At 33.7% G+C, this 17,955-nt stretch overlaps 1 protein-coding gene across 2 annotated transcripts in view; it reads left to right on the forward strand.

Annotated features, from left to right (window-relative positions):
• The window catches only part of ZFC3H1 (zinc finger C3H1-type containing), a 49,884-nt gene that overhangs the window by 27,478 nt on the left and 4,451 nt on the right, over positions 1-17,955 (forward strand). For both annotated transcript variants that reach the window (XM_019952637.3, XM_019952638.3), the window contains exons 15-31: positions 514-1,056; positions 1,139-1,248; positions 2,101-2,232; positions 2,339-2,460; positions 3,426-3,527; positions 3,732-3,851; positions 4,758-4,941; positions 6,264-6,450; positions 7,791-7,979; positions 8,623-8,860; positions 11,163-11,268; positions 11,351-11,549; positions 12,122-12,216; positions 15,463-15,573; positions 15,843-15,947; positions 16,079-16,244; positions 17,365-17,465. In XM_019952637.3, the coding sequence (XP_019808196.1) occupies positions 514-1,056; positions 1,139-1,248; positions 2,101-2,232; positions 2,339-2,460; positions 3,426-3,527; positions 3,732-3,851; positions 4,758-4,941; positions 6,264-6,450; positions 7,791-7,979; positions 8,623-8,860; positions 11,163-11,268; positions 11,351-11,549; positions 12,122-12,216; positions 15,463-15,573; positions 15,843-15,947; positions 16,079-16,244; positions 17,365-17,465 (2,810 nt within the window). The remainder of the gene's footprint in view (positions 1-513; positions 1,057-1,138; positions 1,249-2,100; positions 2,233-2,338; positions 2,461-3,425; positions 3,528-3,731; positions 3,852-4,757; positions 4,942-6,263; positions 6,451-7,790; positions 7,980-8,622; positions 8,861-11,162; positions 11,269-11,350; positions 11,550-12,121; positions 12,217-15,462; positions 15,574-15,842; positions 15,948-16,078; positions 16,245-17,364; positions 17,466-17,955) is intronic.

Genomic DNA, 17,955 nt, shown 5'->3' on the forward strand with positions numbered 1-17,955 from the left:
TTTTTTTGTTTTGTTTTTTTTGTTTTGTTTTGTTTTTGTTTTTGTTTTTGTTTTTTGCGGTATGTGGGCCTCTTACTGTTGTGGCCTCTCCCGTTGCGGAGCACAGGCTCTGGACGCGCAGGCCCCGCGGCCATGGCTCACGGGCCCAGCTGCTCTGCGGCACGTGGGATCTTCCTGGACCGGGGCACGAACCCGTGTCCCCTGCATCGGCAGGCGGACTCTCAACCACTGCGCCACCAGGGAAGCCCAAGATTAAAGTTTTGTTTTTAAATGGCACCCACATATTTGGAAACTTTTTTTTGTTTGTTTATTTTGACTTGTTTTGTTTGTTTTTGGTACCTCATAGATTAACTAGCAAATCTGTTGGAGGCTTTTGTAAAACTGTTTTAGTCTCATTATTGACTTAGTTTTATAATGTTGGCATTGTATTGTAGGGATAGCACAATTATCTTACCAAAAATTGTTTATAAAGTCATAGCAGTATAAAATATTGATATCATTTTTTCCCCCCAGCCTAACAAAATGATGAGACTGGACAATTCTCCAATATCAAGTCCAAGAAAGCATTCAGCAGAACTAATTGCTATGGAAAAAAGACGATTGCAAAAGCTAGAATATGAATATGCCCTGAAAATTCAGAAACTAAAAGAAGCCAGGGCCCTTAAAGCAAAGGAACAGCAAAATATTGGTCCACTTGTGGAAGAGGAACCTGAATTTTCTTTGCCTCAACCCTCACTTCACGATCTGACTCAAGATAAATTAAGTCTGGACACTGAGGAAAATGATGTTGATGATGAGATTTTGTCTGGGTCAAACAGAGAAAGAAGAAGATCCTTCTTAGAATCCAATTCTTTTACTAAACCTAACCTTAAGCACACTGATACACCTAACAAAGAATGTATAAACAAACCTACTAAGAATGCAGTAGAGAAACCAGAACTTTTTCTAGGGTTAAAAATTGGTGAATTGCAGAAATTATATTCAAAAGCTGACAGCTTAAAACAACTGATTTTAAAAACTACCACAGGCATTACAGACAAGGTTTTGCATGGTCAGGTAACTGAACATTTCATATTCTTTATAAAATCTAGAATTCACCCTAGCCTTTATTTTATGAAATTTCTCTTTTCTTTTGCAGGAGATTTCTGTGGATGTGGATTTCGTGACAGGACAGAGTAAAACAACAGAAGTGAAGCCATATCCATTTAGACCCTACCATAGTCCCCTTTTAGTTTTTAAGTCTTACAGGTATAGAAGAAAGATTCAGTAAACTTGAGGTTCAGGATTGCTCCTTGTTCTTAATGATATCTTAATCTGGAATGTGTGATGACCATGAAAAAAAATTGAATCATGGCTGCTCAGAAATGAACTTGTCCTTTTAGGGAATATAAAAATTTAAGTGCCTTGTTGTCAAACTTGAACCAAATAGGAATTAAGATTTAACTCACACTTGGGTTTACTAATTCTTATCAAATCCTAATTTCTGGCTACTGGTGAAATTGTGGAGAATTCTGAATTACTATATCTATTAAGGATTTTAGGAAAAATAACTGGAGTCTTATGAGAATTTAAAATTTTTGCTTTTTAATTTTATTGTTATTCTAAGGAATGCATTGGCTAGCTTTCATAAAATTGATTTGACACTTTCCAATGATTAACTTTGGGAGGTTGTCTCTTTTTTTTTTAAAGACTCTTTAGAAGCTGTGAGACTATTAAATTGGTATGATTTAATCGTAAAATTGTACAACACCTACCAGGTAGTATAGACTTTTTCTCTAGTTTTTTGGTTGGCTGGTAATGTGTGGAAGAAATACCAGTGTTATACACCACTTTATTATGTGGTAGGAAAACACTACGTTTAGAATACAGGATATTGTTGTTCTTTGTTTTCTATTTCAGATATTTTATGTCTGGGTATAAAAGTAGTTTGTCCCTATGACTTGATATTCTGGTTGTTTTCTAGAGTTAATTTTGGCATTAAGTAATTAGATAAATAGTAAGCTCAAAGTATAGGAACTTTAATTGAGAAAGAAAAAATGAAAAAATTTCTGAGGAATGTTTATGGAGCATCGTAATGTGCCTCTCTACCTCTCTTCTTAGATTTAGTCCATACTATCGAACCAAGGAAAAACTTCCCCTAAGCTCAGTATCATATAGTAATATGATCGAACCAGATCAGTGTTTCTGCCGTTTTGATTTAACAGGAACATGTAATGATGATGATTGTCAGTGGTGAGTAGTTTTTATTTGTTAACATTTTATAATTTAAAAGGCAGTCTTGGTTATGTAGCTTTGATATATACATGATTATCTTTTCTGTGTTGTTATTTTATTTTAGGCAGCATACACAAGACTATACGCTTAGCCGAAAACAGCTATTCCAGGACATTCTGTCATATAATCTGTCTTTGATTGGTTGTTCAGAGACAAGCACTGATGAAGAAATTGCTGCTGCAGCAGGTTTTAAAGACCTCTTGTTTCCCAAGTGAAAATTGAATTTAGGCAATTTAAAAGTTTTATATTCAGTTGTTGACATCTTTAAATAGCCATAATAATTCAATACATTCATCTATGACACTTTATCTAGATCTGCTCTGTCCAGTACAGTAGTCACTAGCCATGTGTTGCTATTTAAATCTAAGTTAATTAAAATAAAAATTTGGCTTCCTCAGTCACACTAGCCACATTTCAGGTGCTCAGTAGGCACTATTGAGCTCAGTATTGGTAAGTGCTTACCGGTAAGACAGTGCAGATGTAAGACATTTCCATTATTGCAGACAGTTCTTTTGACGGAGCTTATCTAAATATTTCACTTTATTTAGAAGAATATGTTAACATAGTATAGAAATATTACCAGTGATTTAAAAATAGACCCTATTTAATTTACTATTTTCAAAAATAGAGGGGGATTAGAAGTTGAGGTGACTATAGTTTCAGATTCTACAATGAAATAAAAAAGGACTTTATACACTTTGACACTGTAGAAAGCATAGATTACTGCCAGACATTGTGAATAAATGTTGTTAAGCTTTTCCCCAGATTGAGTGCCAAATATTAAACCTTAAACTACAAGTCTTTTCGAAGTAGGGGAATTAGTGTTTGTTAAATTCAGTATTATCACAACTCAGAGTGATTGTGACATCACTGAATCTATTTAGTCATTCCTAATTAGGGACTTTAATTTTCACTTGCTTAGGTTGTTTTAGGAAATACTTTTTTTCAGTCCACATTGGGGTGCATGATATGGTAGGATTTGCTGTAGTAGTTAAGATAATGTAGACCCTGCCCTTTAGAAGGCCATAGGTGTTTTTGACTAGTACCTTTAATTTTTAAAGTATTCTTTACTTCATACTCTTTAATTAGCCTCATCTCTGTAATCCATATTTTTTATACTTTTTATGAAGATAGCATTGCTCTAATTTCAGAAAAATATGTTGAGAAACTTTTTGGAGTAAACAAAGATCGAATGTCAATGGACCAGATGGCTGTTCTCCTTGTGAGCAATGTCAATGAAAGTAAAGGCCATAGTGAGTATATGTATCTTTCTCTCGCACAAAAGGACCTTAGAGTTTATGAGAACAATTTTTTTGGCATTATGTAGAAATATATATATACCATGTCTGAGTAACATGATAGAATAAATTCAGCTCTTTTTGAGTACTATTTGGGTATCCTTCAAAACTATAAAAGACTAGTTCTGTTAACCAGCAGTCTTCTCCTGTCTACTTTAGCACCTCCATTTACAACCTACAAAGATAAAAGAAAGTGGAAGCCAAAGTTTTGGAGAAAACCTATTTCAGAGAATAATTTCAGTAGTGATGAAGAACAGTCTACAGGACCTATTAAGTATGGTAAGAAGTAATTTAAGATCCAGAATCATTAAATTGTCGTGTTACACTTTGCTAACACTTTGCTAATCTTTTGGTGTAATCTACTAGCCTTTTAAAAGTTTCTGTTTTCAAAAAAGTGATGCTGCTTGGCGTTTAAGGCAATTAGTTCTTCCTTGGGCAAGACTGTGCCTTATATTGCAGGATGTTTTGTTTTCATGACCCCTGCCCAGTAAATGCATGGATCACCCTTTAGTAAATGTGACAGCTTTAAATATTACTTGAGTGGGGAGAGGGGAGCAGTGCTGCTTCCATTTGAGAACTACTGCCTGGCCTGTGTCCTTCTTGAGAGCAGGAGTTCTGTTTTGTTTTATCTTTGAGTCTTTGTTTTCTGACATGCAGTAGGCTCACAGAATGAATGAATTAAATGAGTGAACAAAGAAATGTATAAATGAGTGCCTTATTGTCAAGTACATCTTACATTATATTCTCAAGTTTGCATAATTTAATTGCCTACTATTTGTGGATTAGCAAATATGCTCTCCTGTACTTATTTACATTAACACTTTTTCTCTAATTTAGATGTAGTGGAATATGGAATAAATCATTTTCATAAATTATTATAACTTTCTCTTAAAACTTAATGAATGTGAATTATCAGTTGATGTCATTTACGCTTAGAGTAGAGAGATCATACTTCTGGTTTGCCCAGCAGAGTCCTAGTTTATACCTGTCATCCTGGTGTAATTTGTATTAACATCCCTTTTTACTCTTAGAAGTGTCCTGGTTTGGAGAATAAACTATATGATTGCTCTACCTTAAAGCTATGAGCTTTAGATTTTTATATTATTTTAAAGATAAGGCCAATCGTTTTTTCTTGGGTTTGTGGATTTAGAGAAATTGTGAAGCTAATAGTGCTTTTTCTTATAGTCTTCCAGCCAGAGAACCGAATAAATGTTCCAGCTTTGGATACAGTTGTCACTCCAGATGATGTCAGATACTTTACAAATGAGACTGATGACATTGCTAATTTAGAAGCAAGTGTGCTTGAAAATCCTTCTCATGTACAACTTTGGCTCAAGCTTGCATACAAGTACTTGAATCAAAATGAGGGGTACGTCCCCTTCTATCTTTGTGTAAACTGGTGCACATTTATATTTTTATGTTTGAAGTTTATTTCATCTCTGGTAATCAGGTTTCCTTGCTACTATCAATGGAGTCTTTGTTTTTTTGACAAAGCCAAAAGCACTTAATTGTTTTAAAGCTATTAGAAAAAGTTTAAGATTAGATCTTGAGTTATGTGCTTGGCTTAGTGTATGGGTAATAAATTAGCTACAGTTTTTAACTTAAGTAGGCTCTTATTTCAAAGTAGTGTCAGTTAAAACAGTAAATTCTGAGTGGTCCAAGAATTAATCATTGGATTTTTTAATACGTCAGGTAGTCATGGTCTCAATAAAATTGTGATAAAGACACAGTGGAACAGGTTAAATTTTATGTTAATTTTAATTTGGAGATTTAAAGCTTGTCTAAGAAACTCTAAATTCTGGTGAATTGACTTTTTTCTGTGTGTGGTGTTATATTATGTGTATTCAAATAAGATAAATAGTAATTTATCTCAAAAATGACAGCTCCTATTAAATAATTGTGTTTTTTGACTCCTACTTGTTGATAGGATTGCCAGGAATAATCTCTTATTACCAGGAGTAATATTTATTACTGTAATTTTAGAATTACAATAGTAAGGTGTTTTTGTTTTTTTTTTAAACAGGCTGCTCTGTCTTAAAACTTGGTATAAAAACTTTTTTAAGGTAGCACTGCAGAATGCTAATACATCACACATACCTGAATATGGTGCTTATTTAACTTACCTTGTGTGTCATTTTCATGTTGATAGGATAAGTTACAATGTTTTCTTTTCTGACTCATTTACTGAGTGAAGGCCAAAAAACTGTACATTATTTTATGAATAGGATCATGAGAGACAGTTTTCTCCTCCAAGAGATAGTGAGCCCTTGACTGTTGAAAAGAACTATTATATTGAAAGCTTTGATTATTTTGTGCTAGTAGTAGCTGGCCTTGAGGGAGAATTGTTTAACTTTTCCCATTCCCAGACCAGTGGTATTGCTGAATATGGACATAAAGCACATTTGAAGTTGATAATCTAGTGGTTTTATAACACTGTGTTTTTATCTGGTAAATGCGCATTGAACATCCACTTAAAAGGGAATTGTTGGGTCAGTGGGAAATCGGGACCTGTTTTGGATGGATGTGATTTAAAATCTTAATCTACCTCCCTTTGTCATTGGTGATTCTAACTTCTTGGTAGGTTCTAATAGAAAATGGAATTAAAAAGTTGACTTATTAGAACTAGACTGATTTAAAAAGTATCCTCAAGTGTTAAAAAAAATGGTCCTGCTTTTTCTTTCAAACATGTAGGCTATGTTCCGAGTCCTTGGATTCTGCTTTAAATGTTCTGGCTCGAGCTTTGGAAAACAACAAAGACAATCCAGAAATTTGGTGTCATTACCTCAGATTGTTCTCAAAAAGAGGAACCAAGGAGGAGGTGCAGGAAATGTGTGAAACAGCTGTTGAATATGCTCCTGATTATCAAAGTTTTTGGACTGTGAGTAGAAAAGATAAAGTTGTGTGTGTGTTTGTTATCAATAATTCTTTAGGTTATCTTAAATATTGATGTGTAGGTTAATAGATCATATGTTTTGTCTGCATATAGATATAATAATAACCTTACTTTCACTGTCCAGTAACCTCAAAGCCACTTCTCTGGGTCAGGATTAACTTAGACTAAACAAGACAGTATTTAGTGAAGAGGTGATTTTTGTTGTTGTTTACTTTATTGGTAATGAGGAAACAAACATTTTAAAACATTTTACACTAACCTATTCTTAAGCAGTTTTGGTTTGGGCAAAGTTAAATGAATTTTTTGCTGAGCACCTGAAAATAATTTAATAATATTCTTTTTATGCTTATATAACATTTTCATGAAAGCTAGGAAATAATTTGGTCTTTTTATTATATGCCCTTGTTACTTATGGAAAAAACTTTATCTGTAAATCATACTAATATCGAACCTTGCTAAGTTTAAAAGATTTGGTGAAAAAGTGGGTTTTTCCTCATTCTCTGAGAAAATGGGGTGTTTCTTACCCAGGCTTAAACTTAAAATTATGATTAATTCACTTATAAAATAAATATTCATTAATATGTGAACTTTTACCAGCTGAACTCAGGAATTATTAGATTCAGATAAACTTTCATATAAACTGTTACTATCAGATCTGTCATTTACGGGCTAACTGAAATTCAGAACAGACAGATTTGGATAACATAGTATCCCTTAATGAATGAACTTGCCACTTTGTTACTCTCCTAACTCACTGAATAGATTTAGACAATGAAAAATGCTTGGCTTTTAACCTGCAGCCTTGTACCAAAGTTAATGCTATTGATCACCACAAATTATAGGGTGTGATGTTTTTCCTTAAGTTGTTTGGTCTTTAAAGGACCTTTTAATTTCTTTAAAAGATTAAATCTTTTAATTATTTTGTCACATATTTCTTATATGAATGCTATTCTCAAAATTTTTATACAGTCACACACCTGAGCAATTCAGATTGTATGTGATCATAAACGTGAGCTTTTGGAGATCCATCATGGTCTTGCTGCCATTTATTGATTCAAGGAAAGGAGACGTGAAATTGCTTTAGTGATAATTCTGAGAGTGTATCTGTATTGTTTTAGTTTTCATCTGATTCCACTTTCCAACTTGTGGTAGAAGGGGAAATCTAGGTTATAGTACTGTACAATGGGTTTATACATATTTGTAATTATCCTTTTTATAGAAATTGAATTTTTAATATGTGATAGTTTCTTAATGAAATGTGAAAAATCTGTAGTTTTAGATATTCTTATGAAGCAGGAGTAATCATATGAAATCCATTTGGGCAGTTTCTGCACCTAGAAAGCACCTTTGAAGAAAAGGATTACGTATGTGAGAGAATGGTGGAGTTCCTGATGGGAGCAGCCAAGCGGGAAGCATCAGATATTCTGTCCTTTCAGCTTTTAGAGGCTCTTTTGTTCAGAGTTCAGCTACACATATTTACTGGAAGATGCCAAAGTGCACTTGCAGTTTTACAGGTAAACATTTATTATAGCATTTAATGACATTCTGTAGAGAATTTTTTAAAGGTTTAAAACAGTACAGGTAGCATTGTTGAAAGATAAGGACACAGGCTTTAGATTTGAATCTTTGCCACTTACTGGTAAGTTGTGTGAATTTGGGTAAGTTTACAGCTGTTTCCTCCTTTGCTTATTTAGTAGGGATAATATCTTATTTAGAGTGTTTATGAGGTTTAAATGAAAATAATATTTGCTGAGTACCCACCAGAATAAACTTCAATATTCAAACCATAAAGGGAAAAAATTAGTCCATAGTGGAAATCTTCTATATGGGTGTGGTGAGGTTTTTTGTTTATTTTTACTCTTTTCTCTTTATCTTATTAGATTTTGAATCTCAAAATACTTAAAATATACAAATAAATTTAACCTTTTCATTAATTATGTCATAAACCGTAGCATAGTAAAAATTATGTTAATCTGGTATTGATATCTCTAAAGAGTTTCTCCATTCAAAAAATTGGTGAGTATCAGAATTTTGACTTAGGTATTTAAGAACCATGCCAAAGAAATAAAACACTTTTAATCTTCTTTGCCTTCACAGTTGAATCTTATTAGGAATATTTTTAAAAACACCTTCAGATTATTTTTCCATTTTACCTAGAATGCATTGAAATTGGCTAATGATGGAATAGTAGCTGAATACCTTAAAACAAGTGATCGATGTTTGGCATGGCTGGCCTACATACATCTTATTGAATTCAACGTTCTCCCTTCAAAATTTTATGATCCGTCTAATGCCAATCCTTCAAGAATTGTTAATATAGAACCATTTCTAATGCCGTGGCAAGCAGTTCAAGATGTAAAGACTAATCCTGACATGTTGTTAGCAGTATTTGAAGGTAAGTATAAATGTTTATAAATTATTTAGAACATCAACTTATTGCTTATTATGATTCTTCAAAATTAAATGAAACAAATTTATGTATTGCAAGTTTTACACTTTATTATATAAATGCTTAAAAAATTAAGGATTGAATCAGATAAGATGGGCATTGGCATCTATGAAAGCTACGTTTTTCTGATTATGGCAAAGGATATCAGCTAAATATGTACATAATATAGCATATTTACATAGGTTTAATGAGTTGATTGAATCATAGAACCAGGTAAATTTTGTAAAGCAATCTATCAAGGTGAAAGTTAAAAGATAATATCTTATTTTTTCAAGTAATTAATATTTTTTCCATCAGTCAGTGAGTTTGATTCCTCTATGTACTAACCGAGGTATCTGCTTTGGAACATATATAAGATATAAAGCCTGTTCCCTTCTAATAAGTATATAGCCTAGTCAGAAGATAAAATCTATACATCTGACATAATTAATAAACATATGAGGCCACATAACTGTCTATTAGTATATAGTCTAAATTCTGTGCTTAGAGAAGAGACTGGGATCTGTGATTTAGAGAATTACATGGTACAGGCCATAAACCTGAAGGAAAGAGATTATTGCAAGTTGGCATGATCAAGTATGTCTTCACAGACAAATTAGGACTTGGAGCTAGACTTTGAAGCTTGCCTATAATGTGACTGACATGGTGGACCTCCTCCTCAAAGATGGGACTCTTGTCTTATTTTTATATTTCTCAAGGGCCTATAATGTCTGGCAGTGTACTGAGCGCTTAGTAAATGTTCATTGAATAAACTAGGGAAGAAAGGAAGTAAAAGGACATTCCTATTAGGGGAGCTAAGTAAACAAAAAGCAACAAGTAGATAGGAATTGGTGCAATGGATTTAAAGGGAGCTTAGAAGAAGGGAGAGTCCTTATCAAAGTGAGACTTTTTGTGCTGGAGAACAGTAGGAATTAAGCTTGATAAGTGGAAATGATACCAGATTTTCAAGAACTTTTAAGTATGGTAGGCTTGATGACAATAGAAATTCTTTAAGAAAGAAAGAATATGCTGGAGAGAAATGATACCAAAGGTAGGAAAACCAACCAGAAGCTGACAGCCATAACTGAGGCATTAAAAAAAGTAACCTGGGAAAGAGAGGGTATTTATTGGAGACATTTTAAGTTACCATATAGAGATTAGGGACAGATTAAATGTCAGGGAAGAAGAGAAAAAATAGTCAAAGATGATTTCAGGGTTTTGAGACCAGGAAAAGGTAAGGGTACTAATAGAAAACTGGTGAATTGGGAAGACTGATTTTGGTAGTAGGAGTGGTATTTATGAATGATAATTGGTCACCCAAGTGGAAATGCTTGTTGGCAGAAGGAAATAAGGAAGTGCACCTTAAATGGACAATTATGGATAGAGAAATGGATTTGAAAGTTATCAACATAGAAATTATTGTATTATATAGTGCTTTACAGTTTTTAATGTGCACTCCCAGTAAGTTATTCACCAGCTGAAGCTATGAGATACTTTCTTTGAGGAAATGGAGATTTTAAAGTGTAGCTGTAAGGGGTAAAAGGGAGATTGAGTCAGTGAATGAGACCAAGAGAAAATATAAACAATCTCTTGGAAGCAGAGGCAAGAAGAAATTAAAAAGAAGAGGAAGAACATTATCAAATGCTAATCAGATAAAATGAATGTAGAGATAGATTTGTTTAGATAGGATCCTTATAAGTGAACTTCAAAAGTGCTGTTTCAGAATGACATTCATTTTTAAACTCAGCAGTTCTGGGAAGTCATACCACCTTGGGCAAGGAGGAAATGGTGACAGTTGGGCAAAGTGAAACAGTGGAGGACTTTTCTCTAAGAAGTAGCAAGATCGAGTAAAGGACTCTTTACAAAGGGAAAAGTGTTTTGAAGGAGTAAGGAAAAGATCAAGTTTAGGGGGAGACGTTTAAATGGCTGTAGATCAGCAGAGCAAGGCCTCTTGAAGTGGGTCGGAGAAAGATGAAAAGATAATTCATTCTTTAATTTCTTTGACATAATTTTTCAGGAATTTAGTATAAATGCAAAGATGCAAGAGCTCATATTGGGTGTTTTATTCTTAACAGGAAAGTGAGGGTGAAAGATTTAATTTTAGGAGTTTGGAGATACCTGAAATACCTCCTTTGGGTGAAAACCAGGAGTTTAGTAAAGGTGAATAAGATGTAGTCAAACAAAAGAATAGGCTACCTTAGAGTTTAAATAACACAGTCAGATAATTCATTTTATGTTTGATTCATGTTATTGTGGTGTTTTTGGATAGATGCGGTGAAAGCTTGCACAGATGAGAGCCTTACTGTTGAGGAAAGAGTAGAGGCTTGTGTTCCACTTTACACAAACATGATTGTTCTGCACCAGCTTCTTGAGAGGTAAAACTTAATTGACAAGCAGTTAACCTCATATTAAAAATTGATTTTTTCATGTGTTTAAATGTGTGTTTTTCTTGTGAAGGTATGAGGCTGCAGTGAAGCTTTGTAAATATTTATTGGAATCATGTCCCATGAACTGCCAGTTGTTGGAATCCCTTGTTGCTTTATATTTGGAAACAAATCAGCACGACAAAGCTAGGGCAGTGTGGCTTACTGCATTTGAAAAAAATCTTCAGAATGCAGAGGTTTTTTATCATACGTGCAAATTCTTCATCTCGCAGGTAAAAAAAAAAAGTCATAATTCTTAAATATGATATTTTTATGTTTCACGTTTATTCATCCTTTAAGATGTTTCAGGCATCAGCCTCTCTGGGATGCTTTTACTGATCCTTTTGCCCTTTGCAATACTGTTAGGTATTCCTTCTCTTTCTGCCATAATACCTCATGCATAGTTCTACCATTGCACTTAATTACATTACATTGTAATTTTGCTTATAACTACTTTGTATACTACTCTAAGAACTCCCAGAGGGCAGGGACCATGTCTTATTCTGATTTAGAGCTCCCCTACTCCCAACACCTAGCACAGTGCCAAACATGTAAATAGAGCTTAATGGCTAATTGGTGAAATTGGTGAGTGAAACTTGAGCTTGTGGTATATTGGGTGTTAAACTGTTTAATGTTTAGTTCAATTTGGAGATCAGAATACAAAAGTCATCTCTACCTCCACCTACTCAAAAAACCTAATCTAATCAGTGGTTGGGGGGGCGAGGGAGGGCTTTTCCTCCCTTGAAAGATTTTAATTAAGCATTGTAAGCCTAATGTGTATCCCTCCTCTTTCTTTTAAAAATAGAATCGAGGAGATAATCTTCTTCCATTTTTGCGGAAATTTATCGCATCCTTCTTTAAACCTGGGTTTGAGAAGTATAGTAACTTGGATCTGTTTCGGTAAGTTTGTAGAACTCTTGATTTGTAGAGGAATGAGAAATAGTGTAGCTCAGTGGAAAGATTACCAGTTTCTTGGTGGATTGATTATACTTTAGACTGATTTTTTTTTTTTAGGACACTTGAATACCCTCTTACAGAATTGTTATAAGGGCAGTAGAATTTAATAAAAATAGACACAAGATGTAAAATGTTTTGCATTCTTTGGATTAAGAACACTAAATTTATGTTAACACCATGGTGATTCATGCTTCTTTTAATTACTGTCATTGTTAATTTTAGCAATTAATACTGTAGCAACAAATTATCCTGAGACAATCTCAGTGATTTTCGAAAAAATGAGTTTTAATTTATTGGATTGGTGATTTTAAAGTGAATGTAAATAATATGCCTTTTTAAAAAAAAAATTCTAAAGAGAACCGCTTTAACTTCTGAAAGTTGTTGAGTAAGAAACTTTGGAGAATTCTTTTCTCAACCATCACTTTCTCAGTAGCTTATATAGAGTTCTGTATTTACTACCTTTATTTGCTTCCCTGTGAGTTCTTGTTCAGATCCTAAAGAGTGGGGTTTTTTTGGAGGCTTTTAACGTTCTCTTTCCTTCTTCCTCATCTCTCTGTAGGGATCAGCGAACTTTTTTCCTTAAGGGCCAGATAGTAAATATTTTAGGCTTGCAAGCCATATGGCCTGTCACTACTAGTCAACCTTGCTTTTGTAGGAAGAAAGCAGCCATAGACAGTATATAAATGAATAGGCATGGCTGTGTTCCAATAAAAGTTTATTTATGAAGGTAGGTGTAGTTTGCTGATCCTAAGTAAAACAAAATCAAAAGGAAGATATTTGTCATGACATACTTTTTTATTGTATGTTAGGAAGAACTGAGAGAAGATAGGTCTAAGCTGGATATCTCCTAAAAAAATATTCTTGTGGAAAATACTAAGTGAAGATAGAGTCTTAGATTTATATATGCAAGTCTAATGTTTGCATATATTTTTCTTTTCTTAGGTGCTCCCTCCCTGCACCCACCCACAGTATAGCAGTGTTATATAAAAAAATATTTTCAAAAATAACCCACATTTTGTTAAGTCAGTGGTCTATCCACCCTAGAATATTTTGTGAACATGGCAGTTTTATTTGAGATATGGCAAAAAGTTTGGGGTCACCATTCTTTACCAGACTTGAGTCTTTACATCTGTCCTCTTACGGTAGATAGCCAGTTTATTGACATAGTGATGTTAGTACTCTTCCTGAAAGTCTTTCTGCTTTGCTACATATAGATTAACATCTTATAATTAATTACAAAAGAATAATTTGAAATGCAAATTAATAGAGAAAAATTAAACTATTGTATGAGAAATTTAGAGATTGTTTAGCTTCCCCATGCTGACTTTCTCCCTGTTTAAATTAGATTGCTTTAACATCTCAGACTTAAGCACAGGATAAATTCAAGGCTGAACCAGACTTTTAAAGACTTGCTGGTTCTGATCTTCCCTTCAGCATGGAGGTAATTGCTTTAGCTTTGAAGAAGATGCTGCCAGTTTGTGCCATGGTCAAAGATCTTCAGATCTTCTTGATGTCAGCTTAATGAAGCAGAATAAATAAGTGACAATAAAAATGTGAAAGTGGGCTACTCCAAATAATCTTCTCATTATTTGCTAAGTCATCTTGCTTTATTATTTTTTGTGTGTAAAGTTATAATTCATAATTCACCAAGAATTATGAGGAAAAGGTATCCTGTGCTTATTTAGACAATTTGAAGTCCTTATTTTGGGTAGATGTGGTGAAAGCTTGCACAGATGAGAGCCTATCTATTTTTTAGATATTTATACAAAAGTCAAATATTAAGAGAATGGCAGTAAGTGAGAGAGTTTTCAGCATTGCCACACTTAACTTGGTATTGATAGAAATTTTTAAAATTTATAAAAGAGCCGAAGCTTATTAATAGGAGAAGTCAGTGCTCTTCATAAGTTCAAAATACTTTTTTATTTCTTGAGTAGAAATTGTAAAGCAAAGTACGTAGAACTGTAATATTTATTTAGAATTAGAGTCTGTCATTTTTCTTTCTATATAACATTTAGTATAAATTTTATACTGGAAAATTTTATGTGTAAAATTTAGTATAAGGACAGACAGAAAGATTGAGATGGAGTAATTTTCGTGTGTTTCAAATCAATTTGAAGACTAGTAGATAACCATAAAAGTTAACTTGGGGATTTCATTCACCTTACTGAAGTTGGCATAGGGATAGTCTTATATAGATTAGATTTAAAGTTATCTCTTCTTACTTATTGCAGTTTTCAGTTGAGAAAAGTCAATATTCTTAGAAGTTAAGTGATTAACTCATGGTAATACAGCTAGTTACGGCCAAGTCAGGATGATAATCTGCCTTCTAGAAGTACCATTTCTTCCCTTTCTTACGGCCCCCAGCACACAACCTCCCCCACCCCAGCCGCCATACAGCCTCTCTAATCCATTAAAACTTAGTTCCTTGAAATAATTGCTAAATTCACTGTGAACAGTTAATACTAGGTTGTCATTGTCGAAATCAACGTATTGCCTTTAAAAACATTGTTCCTGAAGATGCTAGTAATGTTATACACACAGATTCAAATATATTGGGGGGAAACCTGAATTACCAAAGTAAAATAGATTTTTTTACTGATTGGCTTCTTAGAGCCTTTAATATCCTAATATGTTTTGTGGCTTTTTAAGAGGGGGCTTTAATTTGCAGTATTTCTCAATCTTATTTGATCATAGACCTCTTTTTGACAAGTGCCTTATGGGCCAATATGTTATAGAATACGCTTTTATATCATGTCTAAAATTAAATGTAGAGTGGTATTTGTGTGTATGTGAGAGAGAAATTGTTTTCAGATATCAAGTTTTATAACTCAAAGATTTTTTTTTCCAAGAAAGTACAGATTTTTTGGGAAAATTTTAGATACTTGGTAGTCTCATTTGTTATTCTCTGTTTTTAATTAGGTTTCATTAGATGATTATGGTGGTTTGTTTAATTTGGGCTATAAAATTTTTAAAAATCATTATAGAAGAAGAATTATTCAAGTAAGTATAAGATAATAAATATATGATGCTAGAGATGTGACCAAAGCGGTATGGTATACACATGAAAATAAAGTCTCATTACTGTATAAACAAGGAAGTTTTAGTTGAAACAGGATTTTTTTTAAAAAAAAAAGCAATAGTAATCCATGTGTACATAGGCATAATTTTAAACATGATATTTTTCCTCAGGTATCTCTTAAATATCCCAGGACCACTTGACATTCCAGCCCGTTTATGTAAAGGAAATTTTGATGATGAAATGTTTAACCACCAAGTTCCTTATTTGTGGCTGATATACTGGTGAGACATTATCTACTGTGGAGAGAAATGTTGCATACTAGGCTTGCATCTGTTATTTATTACTGAATTACACTGTGTTAAAATTAACCTGTTGCTAAAGTCATTGAAGCAAAATTTAAGGGATGCTAAGGTTTATATGTTATTAAAAAAAGAAAGCTCAAAAGAAGGATTCTATTGTAATAATATCTGTAATGTTTATACTTTGTCATTCCTTTACCTGATCGAATTGAGGTGTAGACATACAATGTTTTCCTTCATTTTTTAAACAGCCTTTGTCATCCTCTTCAATCAAGTATTAAAGAGACAGTGGAGGCATATGAGGCAGCGTTAGGGGTGGCCATGAAGTCTGATATAGTGCAGAAGATTTGGCTGGAGTAAGTTTAATTCCTCTTAATAAGAATGGGATTTGAAATAAGGGGATATGGTTGGGGAAGGGTTGATGAGCTTTCTTGTTAGAGAATTACTGGCTTAATTATTCTAAATTATGATGTTTTTCTTTTGGCAGTTATCTTGTCTTTGCCAATAATAGAGCTGCTGGATCCAGAAACAAAGTCCAGGAATTCAGATTTTTTACTGATTTAGTGAATAGATGTTTGGTTACAGTCCCTGCCCGATACCCCATTCCTTTTAGCAGTGCTGATTACTGGTCCAACTATGAATTTCATAATAGGGTAAGAATTTAAAACTTATTTTCTTTAGATATTTATACAAAAGTAGGGGACTTAAATGATAGCAAAACTCCTGTTTAATATCGAGAGATTTTCCTAGGACCACTTTACTAGCATTTACTATTGTTCTTGACCACGTTTTCTATTTATCTCTTCAAAATCTAGGCACAGAGCCCTTTAAAGTTCAGTTAAGATAAAATGTGCATATTGATTATCTTCTATTTAAGAAAATTTAGCATTGAAGCAAAAGTGAAGAGATGTTAAGGTTTAATACGTATTAAAGAAGAGAGATCAAAAGAAGTAATTGTAATAATGTCAGTAATGTTTTGCTTGAGTAATTGGAAATTTTACTGAATGAAAAATTCTATAACTTCAAAATAAGTAAGAATGTGCTTACATGTTATAGCTGCTCTTTTTATCAGTATTTTGTCAAGCAGATATAGCTATACATAGGACATAAGAAAGCTGAAATCAGATGCTGTTTGGAATTTTAAGAGTAGAGTCTGGATATTGATATATTTATAAGGTCATCTTCTTATAGGCAGTGAAGCAAAGGGTTTTTTAAAAATTGATTTATTTTCAGAGACCCCTTTTATTCAGTGCGTGTAAGCTAAAAGCTACTAAAGCTCAGTATAGACTAAAACATCTCTGTGTTTTATTTATTTATTTTTTTGGTGGGGTGGTTTTGTTGTTACCGGGATAACCAATTATTATGCTTTGTACTTCTATGCCATTCTTTATCCCAGGATCTCAAACTACTTTATGGACATTAAGTCATTTACACACGGGCATTCCATGAGCAAGATGTGGCAGGTATTATTAGCCCTATGACTTGCCCAGCTATACAGCAAGTAAAGGTAGACTCAGGAATGAAAACCCGGACTCCTGGCTTCTTGTCAGTGTTCTCAGTCCATGGCTCTCATCACTAGACCATATTTCCTAATTCATATTTGGAAAGTCACTAATATAATTAATGGTAGGAACTGTAACTCACAGCATCATACATTGTTATAATTTATACATTCATGTCTTAAAGACCATTTTGGTTTTCTCATTAAAACACATAGGTAACTGGATTTCACATTTTGTTGTATTCCTTTCCCCACCTCCCCAACCTTCACAGGTTATTTTCTTTTATTTGAGCTGTATTCCAAAGATCCAGCATTCCAAAACCTTGGAACGGTTTTGCTCAATTATGCCAACTAATTCTGGACTTGCACTGAGGTAAGAAAAAATAAAATTCTTAGCTCAATTGTATAGGCTCTTCATATAAAATTATTCTTGAAAACTTGCTAATAGTCTGCTCTTTGGCTATTGCCTCATTTCCACTTTAATTTCAAAGTTGTTAAGCAATATGTAACTATTCGTGTAAAAGTCAATGTGGAGAACTAGTTACTTCAGAAAACTGCAGATTATAAGGGGGCATATAATTCAAGTAAAGTTCACCTGTGTCCCCTAAGCACATACCATCTGTCCATGGTACATGCATTATAAGCACAAAGCATGTTTTATGCAGCAAAGGAGTATTACTTAAGAGGTTTTTAAGTGTTAAAGAGATAAGCTGCACGCGGGCTTTCCCTAGTTGCGGCGAGTGGGGGCTACTCTTAATTTCGGTGCGCGGGCTTCTCATTGCGGTGACTTCTCTTGTTGCGGAGTACAGGCTCTAGGCGCATGGGCTTCAGTAGTTGCGGCACGCGGGCTCAGTAGTTGTGGC

The sequence above is a fragment of the Tursiops truncatus genome, chromosome 11, assembly GCF_011762595.2.
Source record: "Tursiops truncatus isolate mTurTru1 chromosome 11, mTurTru1.mat.Y, whole genome shotgun sequence".
NCBI classification, from domain to species: domain Eukaryota; kingdom Metazoa; phylum Chordata; class Mammalia; order Artiodactyla; family Delphinidae; genus Tursiops; species Tursiops truncatus.